We start from the raw sequence: 11669 nt of genomic DNA, 5'->3' as shown, positions 1-11669 counted from the left end.
CAGCTTGGTTTAGAATAATAGGATAACAGAGTTGGAAGGGACCTTGTAGGTCATCTAGTCCAACCCCCTCTCCCCACCCAAGCAGAAGACCCTACACCATTTTTAGACAAATGGCTGTCCAATCCCCTCGTATGATGATAATGATGAAGAACAAACGGGCTGATTGTTCCAATCCTTGCAAAATAATTAATGGAGAGAAAAAAAGAAAGGCATCCGCGGAACCCGTACATCCACAGCCACAAATACATCTTTATTTTCCTATCTCTACAATTCTGATGGCTTCATAGGTGTTTCTTTTCAACGACGCATGCGCTGAGGTAAGAACGCATTGCCCCTCGAACACTCTTTACCTCCTATCTCTATGATCTCAATGGGTATGGAGGCGGCTTCTTTTTCACGACGCATGCGCCGAGGCAGGAACACGTTCCTTCGGACACTGCGCTTGCGCGTCTCGGCGCGCTATAAGCTTACTACAGCGCCTGCGCGAGAGGAAAGTCAGCTGCTTTTGCTGTTCCACCTCTTTGGCGCGATTATGGCGGGCCGGGGGAAGCTGATCGCCGTCCTGGGCGACGAGGACACGGTGACCGGGTTTCTGCTGGGCGGCGTGGGGGAGCTGGACAAGCACCGGCGCCCGAACTTCCTCGTGGTGGAGAAGGAAACGGCGCTGGCCGAGATCGAGGAGGCCTTTCGGTGAGGAAGGAGGAGGGGGGGTGGCGAAGGAGGGAGAAGAGCCGGGAGGAGGTTGCCCGGGAAACGGCAAGGGAAGGACCATTGCGCTCTGAAAACGGGGGAGGGGGCGCTGCGTTTGGGAAGGGACCATTGCCTGTCATGGGGGGAGTTGGGATGAAACCAAGCCAATGTAAACCGGCAGGGCGGAAGAGACCACCTACTCTTCTGAGGGGGCATCGCAGAAAATGTGAGGCTAAACCATTCCAGGCCGGGGGGGGAAGCAATGCTTGTTTAATGGAGGTTATTTTAATGGGGAGAAGAGAAAGGAACTAAATGGGAAGAAATGATGGATTGAGTAAAAAGAGGAAAAGCCGTTCCTAGATGTAGGTAATCCTTGCATTACGACCACAATCCAGCCCAACCAGACGGTTAAATGAAATTTGCCCTGTTTTACGACCTTTGTTTCCGTCGTTAAGTGGATCACTGCAGTTAAGTTAGTCACCTGGTTGTTAAGTGAATCTGGCTTCCCCATTCACTTGGCTCGTCAGAAGGTGGCAAAAAGGGGAATCACACGACCCCAGGATGCTGTGACTGTCGTAAGTATGAGTCAGTTGCCTACTTTGATCGTGCATCTACGGGGATGCTGCAACGGGCGTAAGTGTGAAAAACAGTCACATTTTTCAGTGCCGGTGTAACTTTGAACAGTCCCTAAAAGACCATTGTAAGTCAATTAGAGCAGGGGTCTTCAAACTGGGCCCTTTGATGACTGGTGGACTTCAACTCCCAGAATTCCTCAGCCAACCTCCATTTTGTTTTCAAACTTGGCCCTTTGATGACTTGTGGACTTCAACTCCCAGAATTCCTCAGCCAGCCTCCATTTTGTTTGTTAGTTTTAAGACAGGGGTCTTCCAACTTGGCCTTTTGATGACTGGTGGACTCCAACTCCCAGAATTCCTCAGCCAGCCTCCATTTTGTTTGTTAGCTTTAAGACAGGGGTCTTCCAACTTGGCCCTTTGATGACTGGTGGACTTCAACTCCCAGAATTCCTCATCCAGGGGGTTTCTGTGCAGTCTCCACCTTTAAATTTCCTCCCTGTTGGGCTTGCTGGTCATGGTTAGAATTGGCCAGCATGATCCTGTAGACACCTCTTTGCAAAATCTGAGAAGGCCTTGGACTCAGCCGGTGCTTTGTTTGCCCACAAACACAAAAAATCCAGCGTTGGCTGCTTTTTGCAGGTCGGGTTCCCTGGGAAGGACCTGCCCTTGTCCTCCGTGACCTTGAGGGAGCAGGAGACATAAAGGAGGCAGGATTCGGTCCCTGCCCGGCCTTTGTGCCTGTTGAATAGTTTTCCCTCCCGGAAGAAAATATTTCCCCAATTCGGGAAATTCCTCATTTGCTCTTCGGAGGAAGTCTGGGTGGTGCGGGTATCCTGCTTTAAGTTCGGAATCAGTAATTAAATCACGGTCTCTCAATCGTAGGGATGTGGTGGCTGGGGAACCCCGGGAGTTGTAGTCCACACATCATAAAGTGGCTGAGGTTGAAAAAGACTGAATTGTTTTGGGAACATTCTGCTCCTGTGTGAATTCGGCAGCTGCTTCCCAGAATAATATTTATGGTGTTTTCTTCCTGTAGATAAAGTCTATCTTTGGTTCCTTTTAATCTTGTTTATTATGTTTTGTTCCCATCATCTGTAAGCCGCCAAGAGTCACCTTGTAGTAGAGGGAGCCCTAGTACAGGAGTAGAGGGAGCGTCAGTAGTAGCCCCAATAGTAGAGGGAGTCCTAGTAGTAGAGGAAGCCCCAATATTAGCCCCAATAGTAGAGGGAGTCCTAGTAATAGCCCTAGTAGTAGAGGAAGCCCCAATATTAGCCCCAGTAATAGTAGGTGGAGCCCCAAGGAGTTTGTGGAGTCCCAGTAGTAGCCCCGGTAGTAGGGGGAACCCCAAAGAGCTGATGGAGTAGCCCCAATAGTAAAGGGAGCCCCAGTGGTAGCTCCAGTATTAATGGGAGCCCAGTAATTGCCCTAGTAGTAGAGGAAATCTCAATAGTAGCCCAGGAGTAGAGGGAGTCCTAGTAATTGCCCTAGTAGTAGAGGAAGCCCCAATAGCCCCAGTAGTAGGTGGAGCCCCAAGGAGTTTGTGGAGTCCCAGTAGTAGCCCCGGTAGTAGGGGGAGCCCCAAAGAGCTGATGGAGTAGCCCCAATAGTAGATGGAGCTCCAGTAGTAGCCCCAATAGTAAAGGGAGCCCCAATGGTAGCTCCAGTAGTAGAGGGAGCCCTAGTAGTTGCTCTAGTAGTAGAGGGAGCCCCAGTAATAGAAGGTGGAACCCCAGGGAGCTGGAGGAGTTGCCCCAGTGGGAACCCCAGTAGTAAGGGCAGCCCCAGTAGCAGCGGTGGGGGAAGCCCCCAAGAGCCAGACCCCTTGTAACTCCTCCGTCCCACTTCCCCTCCGCCTGCAGGGGCTTCCTGGCCCGCGAGGACATCGGCATCGTCCTCATCAACCAGTTCATCGCGGAGATGATCCGCCACGTCATTGACGCGCACACCAAGTCGTTGCCCGCCGTGCTGGAGATCCCGTCCAAGGAGCACCCCTACGACGCCTCCAAGGACTCCATCCTACGCCGGGCCAAGGGCATGTTCACTGCCGAAGACCTGCGGTAGGTGGCCTGGAGAGTCCACTCCCGACCCGGGCCGACTTCTACTACTTCGCGGTGGTCACCTCTTCCTCTGCCTCTCCTCGTGTTGCCTTCCGGTTCTTCACCTTCCGCTCCTCGTCGTGCGGAGGAACGCGTCTGCGTTGGAGACTTCTCCTTCGGCCCTTTTGAGTGTCCAGGCTGCTGTTCCTCCCCTCCTGTTGACCTCATTGGAGTCAGGAACCATGGAAGAACCCTGGTTCTAAGCGCGGCTGGCTGGGGGATTCTGGGAGTTTGATGTCCACAGGTCTTCCAGTGGCCAAGATGGAGCGTGAGGTTCCACCATCCAATCCGGGGTTTCTCAACCTCGTAAGACGGGTGGACTTCAACGCTGGTGGCGTGGTGCCCACTTCCCTTTCATCTGGGGTGCTTTGAAGAAGACACCCCTCTCTCCATTTTCTCCATGGGACCCAGGTTGCGTCCCCCATATTTCTCTGGGGCCAGAATTGTCCTGGTTGCCTTTCCATGTCCTACTTTGATCCTTGTTCTTCACCAGCAGTTATGCTCCTCAACACAGATCTAGAACAGGGGTCTTCAAACTTGGCCCTTTGATGACTTGTGGACTTCAACTCCCAGCATACACGTGCCTGGCTGAGGAATTCTGGGAGTTGAAGTCCACAAGTCATCAGAGGGCCAAGTTTGAAGGCCCCTGATTTAGCGGTACTTCAGCCCAAGTTCTCTGTTTCTTCTCCCTGTCCTCCTACTTCCTGCTATTTAAGCCCTTTCCTTGAGGATGGAACCCCCCAAATGGGTTTGAAGTTAAGCTGGGATATCCTGGCTTGATGCCTTGGAGAAGCTGGTCTGTCTGTCTGTTTCCTAGTGCAATACCCAAACATCTGTCTCCCAGAGGATTTACAATCCAGATGAAAATTGTTCCAAAGTTTTGCCTCCCTTCCAAGGACCGAGTTGTCCCCTTGACCGTGGGTTGGCTAGAAGGAAGTTCTCCTCCGATGAACCATTTTGAGTCTTCTTCAGCCTGGCTCCTGGTTTCCCAGCCTTGCTGCTTGAAGATGGGTGAGTGTGGACTTCAACTCCCAGAATTCCTCAGCCAGCAGGAATTCTGAATGTGGCAGGCTGGGGGATTCTGGGAGTTGTCGTCCATACATCTTCAAGTGGTTAAGGTTGAAATTCCACAATCCAAGTTGGTATTTCTCAACTTTAGCCACTTGAAGATGCGGGACTTCAACTCCCAGAATTCCCTAGGCAGCAGGGTTCTTAAGCACGGCTGGCTAGGGAATTCTGGGAGTTGAAGTCCATACGTCTTCCAAGTGGCCACGGTTGACATTGCACAATCCAATTTAGTGTTCTCAGTGTCAGCCCACTTTCAGATGTGTGGATTTCAAGGCTGGCTGGGGAATTCTGGGAGTTGAAGTCCACGCCTCTTAAAGTGGCCGAGTTGAGAAACCCTGGCTTAGGGGCTTCACATGGCTCATCTGGGGGATGTCTGGGGGGTCTAGGCCCCCAAACTGGAAGAGTCCGATCCTCTTTTTCAACCCTACGCTGCCTACAGAGTGATATCTACTAGCAGTTGCAATGTCTGGTGTCTTGGAAGCAACCTTGTCTGTTAATGGAAGCAACCTTGTCTGTTAATGGAAGCAACTTGGCCTGTCGGCTGGAAGAAGTTATTAATAAAACTGATTTCTCTTTGATTTTGGTCTCGGCGTGCTCAATTTGGGTGAAGTGGGAGGCGATTCAGATGAAAGATGGTTCTCTTTCCACCCTGCATTTTGTGTCTCTGACTCAGCAAGCTCTTTTCAGCCCCGGCCGTTGTGGGCTCACTCTTTCCCTGCAATCTCTCCCCCCCATGGGGAAGTGGAGGGTGCCAATCCTTGCACGCGCTGGTGGGTCACTTCCTGGCTGCTGTCTGCCAACCAGCCTCTCATGCTGAAATGGGCGACTCGGTCTGTGTTCTTGGGTTGGTACGATTTCTCGTGGTTTGTGGTTCACTGTGGCCTTACATGACAACGCAATTCAGACCTCAAGCATTGATGCGGTTTTCTTGATTAGTTCAATTCATAAGCTATCTGAATCATTCAGGGATCTAGGTGAAGGGTTTCTTTCTTTCTTTCTTTCTTTCTTTCTTTCTTTCTTTCTTTCTTTCTTCTTTCTTTCTTTCTTTCTTTCTTTCCTTCCTTCCTTCCTTCCTTCCTTCCTTCCTTCCTTCCTTCCTTCCTTCCTTCCTTCCTTCCTTCCTTCCTTCCTTTCCTTTTTTCTTCAAAATAAATTTTCATTTATTTTAAGCACATTTTCCTTCCTTCCTTCCTTCCTTCCTTCCTTTCTCTTTCTTTTTCTTCCTTTCCTTTTTTCTTCAAAATAAATTTTCATTTATTTTAAGCACATTTTCCTTCCTTCCTTCCTTCCTTCCTTCCTTTCTCTTTCTTTTTCTTTCTTTCCTTTTTTCTTCAAAATAAATTTTTATTTATTTTAAGCACATTTTCCTTCCTTTCCTTCTTTCTTTTGCTCCTTTCTTTCCCTTTCCTTTTTTTCCTTCCTTCCTTCCTTCCTTCCTTCCTTCCTTCCTTCCTTCCTTCCTTCCTTCCTTCCTTCCTTTCTTCCTTCCTCCCTCCCTCCCTCTTTCCTTCCTTCCTTCCTTCCCTCCCTCCTTTCTTCCTTCCTTCCTTCCTTCCTTCCTTCCTTCCTTCCTTCCTTCCTTCCTTCCTTCTTAAAAGTTGCCAAGTTTGGAGACCCTGCTGGCTGAGGATTTCTAGGAGTCAAAGGCCATAAACCTGACAGGCGTGGAGGGTCCCTGGTTTAGAACATAGAATAACAGGATTGAAAGGGACCTCGGAGACCACCTAATCCAACCTCCTGCTCTACCAGGAGACCCTGTATCCCTCCAGACAAAGGCTTGGCTCGGCTACCAACAGTGGAAAATGGCCTGAGCCAATTCAAGGGACCACTGATGATGGGGAGGCCATGGTTTTGGGCCCTCCTGGTTGAGATTCTCAGGGTGGCCTGCCTCTTTCCTCTCCCTCCTGGAGGAGGACAGGGCAAGGTGACCTCACAAGAGGCTGTGCTTGCAGCTGTGAAGTAGCAGCAGCTCACCCAATTTGATGGCCACCCCTGTAGTCCATCCAGAACATCGCACTCCCACCCTTACAGCTGAAAGGAAGACCACCCGGGAGCTTGTCTCTATGCCGCTACGAGAAGAGGGCTTAAGAAGGGAAGCTGGCATCTGCGGTCCCGGTCAGATAAGTCTCGTGGGTAGCCGGGCAGGGCTACCTTCTCGTCCCGCTCAGCCATGGCGCGTCCGCTCAACATGGACACGCTTCAGCAGAACTTCTGGAAGGAAGAATATCAGAAAGAGATCATGCTACGCTTCGCCTGGCACCAGAAGTACGGGGCCCTGGTCAAAGCCAAGCAGGAGAGCCTACGGGAACGGCGCAAGAAGGCCGAGGACACCACCCTCCGCCTGCCCTCCATCCGCCCCCCGCCCCCGGTCAAACCCAGCTCTCCCCCTCCACCCCTCCCTCCACCCCCGCCCAAGCTGGTCCAGCTGCTGGCCCGGGAACGTGACCTGACCGGACTGGACACGGCCCTTTTGGAGATGGAGATGAAGCCGGCTCCTCGCGAAGTGCGCAACCTTCTGTATCAGGGAATCTCCCACGAGGACGAGGGACGTTACCGCTACTTGAAGATGCGCCTTCTCGTCGCGCCGGAGGAGAAGTACACCTTCCCCATCACCACCAACTTCACCTACGGCTGGCAGATGGGTGAGTGGGTGGGTGGGCAGGAAGGATGGGGAGGGCGCCTACGGGGATGCATGCAAGTGGACTGTGGGGAGGATCTGTCCGGAGGCAACCAAAATGCAGGCCAGTGGTGCGAAAAACACGATCCGGACTTTGGGCAGGAAACACCAAACGCACAGAGGTCGAACGGGGTATGTGGCTCACAAAATGAAATTTAATGGGGAAAAAAAATTAAGGTTCTACATTTAGAAAAACCAAATGTGCTTGTACAGAGTAGGGGGTACCTTGCTCAACAGTAGCAACTGGGAGAGGGATCGCGCAGTCCTAGTGGACGATCACTTAAATCGGAGCCAGCCGTGTGCGGCAGCTGCCAAAAAAGCCAACACAGTGCTAGGCTGCATTCACAGAGGGATAGAATCGAGATCATGTGAAGGGTTAATACCGCTTTACAAGGCCTTGGGAAGGCTACACTTGGAATGCTGCATCCAGTTTTGGTCACCACGAAGTAAAAAAGATGTTGAGACTCTAGAAAGAGTACAGAGAAGAGCAACAAAGATGGTTAGGGGACTGGAGGCTAAAACATACGAAGAATTGGGTAGGTCTAGTAGTTTAATGAAAAGAAGGAGTAGGGGGGACATGATAGCAGCGTTCCAGTATTTGAGGGGCTGCCCCAAAGAAGGGGAGGGTTCAGCCTCTTCTCCAAGGCGCCTGAAGGCAGGACAAGAAGCAACGGATGGAAACTCATCAAGGAGACAAGCAACCTGGAACTCAGGAGAAATCAACCAGTGGAACTGCTTGCCTCCAGACGTTATGGGTGCTCCAACACTTTTAAGAAGAGACTGGGCAGCCACTTGTTGAAATGGTATAGGGCAGGGGTGTCAAAGTGCTGGCCCGCGGGACAGTTCCATCATACTGGAGCCGCGCCCACCCCATTGCCGGCCATGGCGAAAAAGCTCCAATACGTCGCACGACATCGCCAGTTTGACATGCCTGCTACCTTCCTGCCTTGAGCAGGGGGTTGGCCTAGAAGACCTCCGAGGTCCCACGATTCTATAAGCCTCTCCTTGGTCTTCTCCTAGCCCTGTCCACCTAAGGCAGTGGTTCTCAACCTGTGGGTCGGGACCCCATTTGGGGGTTGAACGACCATTTCACGGGGGTCGCCAAACAACGCAGTCCGCCATTTTTCCCCCCTTTTCCTTAGCTGTGCTCCTCCCTTTTCTTCTATTGGCTTTTGAAAGCCAATAGAATAGACTCTCTTGAATAGAGTCTAATTCTATTGGCTTTCAAAAGCCAATAGGAATTGTCCAGGCTGTCTCTGCCCTGCTGAGCCCGCCAAAAGCCCCAGTCTGCAAACGGTGCTGCACCAGTTGAGTAGTCCTCGACTTACGACCGGTTTGGTAGTCCTCGGCTTACGACCGGTTGGGGGGTTGCAGCATTAAAAAGGTTGAGAACCACTGACCTCAGGTCTCTCAGGCCCGCTTTTGGGAAGGACTTTCCCCTCAAAGGGGCCACACGGCTGCCTTGTCTTCTTTGTCTCCCGTCATATCTCCTTTGTGTCTTCCAGGGAAAATGGCCGCCTTCCACGTGGCCCCCACAGCCAAGACCCGCACCGACAGCTTCTTCCGAAAGAACGGCGCCTTCTCTCTGCTGCATCCTCGCGATGTGGCCCTCTGAGTGCCAGTTCCACAGAAACCAAGACTATTGGATTACTTTGGTGCCCGTCTCCTTCCTTGGCCAGCATCTAAGGTGGCGTCAGGATGATCTGTTCTAGAACCATCCATCCAAGGCAGGGCAGGTTTGGACAATGGAGAGAAGGGCGTCGCGTAGCTCTCTCTTGTCCTCTTGGGGAGGTGCGTGACTCGCTTAACAACCGTCCTCCTAGGCCAGGAGGATTCTGGCCCCAGGGGGGGTAGTGTCATCCTACTAGGGCAGTGGTTCTCAACCTATTTAATGCCGCGACCCCCAACCGGTCGTAAGTCGAGGACTACTCAACCGGTCGTAAGTCGAGGACTACTCAACGGGTGCAGCACCGTTTGCAGACTGGGACTTTTGGCGGGCTCAGCAGGGCAGAGACAGCCTGGACCATTCCTGTTGGCTTTTGAAAGCCAATAGAACTAGACTCTATTCAAGAGAGTCTATTCTATTGGCTTTCAAAAGCCAATAGAATAAAAGGGAGTAGCACAGCTAAGGAAAAGGGGGAAAAAATGGCGGACTGCGTTGTTTGGCGACCCCCGTGAAATGGCCGTTCGACCCCAAATGGGGTCCTGACCCACAGGTTGAGAACCACTGTACTAGGGTCTCCAGATGTAGACTGTTAAGACGGGATTCAAAACTCGTCTTCCAGGGTTTCGTTCCGTGGGCCGTTGCATTGTTAGACAACGGCAGTACAAACATTATTGGGGGGTGGGGGCGTGACAGGAAGTCCTCGACCTATGACCACAATTGAGCCCACAGTTTCTGTCGCTAAGTGGGACAGTGAAGTGAGTTTTGCTCCATTTTACAACCTTCCTTCCTGTGAAGTAAATCGCGGCAGTTGTAGTCACACGATCGTTAAGCGAACCCTACTTTCCCCCGTGGACTTAGCCTCGTCAGAAGGTTGCAAAACGGGGATCACATGACTCCCCACCGTCATAAATGTGAGTCGGTTGCCAAGCGTCTGAATTTTGATCCCGTGACCACAGGGGACACTGTGACAGACGTAAAGGATCCTAAGTCACCTTTTTTTTTCAGCGCAGTTGTAAGTTTGGTCCCTAAATGAACTGTTATAAGTTGAGGATTACGTAGAACCTTGCAGGAAGGGAGATGTAAAATACCGATATTTATTATTTATTTGTTTATTAACTCCTTTTGCCCTCCATCTCCCCTATAAGGCGACTCTGGGCGGTGATATATTATGTCAGGCTCCCCGTACAAGTTTTAAGTACGTGCTTTCCATACAGCTAGTCAGTCCTCAACATACGACTGTAATTGAATCCACAGTTGTTAAGTCGTGTGGGTCCTCCTCCACTGATGACCACAACTGACTGCGCAATTTCAGTCGCAAGTCGTGGGGGATTGTCCTCAGCTTACAACCATAATTGACTGCACAACTTCAGTCGTTAAGTCATGACAATCATCCTTGAATGATCACAATGGAGTCCATGATTTCAGTCGGGACGGTCCTCCTCTATTTAGGACCAATAAATTGACTCCACCATTTCAGTCGCAAGTCGTGGGGGATTGTCCTCCACTTAACGACCGTCATGAACAACTTCAGTCGTAAGTCATGACAATCATCCTTGAATTATCACAATGGAGTCCATGATTTCAGTCGGGACGGTCCTCCCCTATTTAGGACCAATAAATTGACTCCACCATTTCAGTCGCAAGTCATGGGGGATTGTCCTCCACTTAACGACCGTCATGAACAACTTCAGTCGTAAGTCATGACAATCATCCTTGGAATTATCACCACAACTGAGTCCACAGTTTCAGTCGGGACGGTCCTCCTCTATTTAGGACCAATAAATTGACTCCACCCTTTCAGTCGTAAGTCACGACACTCATCCTCGACTTACGACTGCCATTGACTCCTCAATTCAGGTGGACCTTGCGACGGTCGTCCTGGACTTACGACCACGAGTTCAGTCGTAAGTCACGACAGCCGTCCTTGAATTTCGACCAGACTACTTGAGTCCACAATTGCAGTCACCAACGTGACGCGCCTAAAGTGAGTGAGGAATTCTGGGAAATGAAGTCCACGTGTCTTAAAAGTGGCCAAGGTTGAAAAAAACACTGCTTTTTAATGGATTCCTGCACTGAGTAAATACCTTTTCCGACACACACGTTGTACAATTCTGGGAAATAAGACGGCAACACACAGCAACAAGAACATGTTAGAATTAATGCCTGGTACACCCTGGATCAAAAAAAAACCTTCACGTCATCTACAACCCTCTTGAGAAAGTTCTGGCAACGGGACTTTCCAGAAACACTGGGTGGTCCATTTCTTCTGGAGTTTGCTCATCTGGTTGTTCCAGATGTTGTTTGAGGGTTTTCCAGAAGTACATGGGGTTTTTTTCGGGGGGGGGGGGAGAAGTTTGTCGAGTTTCAGATGGACCTAAAACCGCTTTTGAGATGTGTTTCTGGAAAACTGCCGAACTACATGCTGGTTGGTGCTTTCCAGAAGGGGGGGCGAAATTGCTGTGTTGTACGAATGGACATTTTACAACGAACAAAGACAAATGATTGTCCACCCAGGGGCAACAAGGATGTGCTGAAGATATCTTGCAAACAAGAACAACACCACAACTAGTGAAAAAGGCAAGGTGGTCACCCAAAGTATTCCTGATCTTTTTATAAATTAATGGGGTGATTCTTATCCAGCTATGATCATCCTACCTTTTATTGTTGCTCTGATTGTCCACCAAATGTGATCTTCTTCTTCTTCTTCTTCTTCTTCTTCTTCTTCTTCTTCTTCTTCTTCTTCTTCTTCTTCTTCTTCTTCTTCTTCTTCTTCTTCTTCTTCTTCTTCTTCTTCTTCTTTTCTTCTTCTTCTTCTTCTTCTTCTTCTTCTTCTTCTTCTTCTTCTCCTTCTCCTCCTCCTCCTCCTCCTCCTCCTCCTCCTCCTCCTCCTCCTCCTC

At 50.5% G+C, this 11669-nt stretch overlaps 2 protein-coding genes across 2 annotated transcripts; both read left to right on the top strand.

Annotated features, from left to right (window-relative positions):
- The first annotated feature begins 482 nt into the window (after positions 1-482).
- Positions 483-4805, top strand: LOC120319333 (V-type proton ATPase subunit F). The gene is made up of 2 exons (XM_039368085.1): positions 483-690; positions 3125-4805. The coding sequence occupies exons 1-2, from the start codon at positions 533-535 to the stop codon at positions 3324-3326; spliced, it is 360 nt and encodes a 119-aa protein (XP_039224019.1). The 5' UTR covers positions 483-532; the 3' UTR covers positions 3327-4805.
- Positions 4806-6218: 1413 nt separating this feature from the next.
- On the top strand, positions 6219-8756 carry LOC120319330 (protein ATP6V1FNB-like). The gene is made up of 2 exons (XM_039368082.1): positions 6219-7071; positions 8612-8756. Exons 1-2 carry the CDS (start codon positions 6600-6602, stop codon positions 8719-8721), a joined length of 582 nt encoding a protein of 193 aa, XP_039224016.1. The 5' UTR covers positions 6219-6599; the 3' UTR covers positions 8722-8756.
- Positions 8757-11669: the final 2913 nt, after the last annotated feature.

This window comes from Crotalus tigris, unplaced genomic scaffold, assembly GCF_016545835.1.
Source record: "Crotalus tigris isolate CLP2741 ecotype Arizona unplaced genomic scaffold, ASM1654583v1 scf7180000020623.132173, whole genome shotgun sequence".
Lineage (NCBI taxonomy): Eukaryota > Metazoa > Chordata > Lepidosauria > Squamata > Viperidae > Crotalus > Crotalus tigris.
This window is presented reverse-complemented; position numbering and strand designations above follow the sequence as displayed.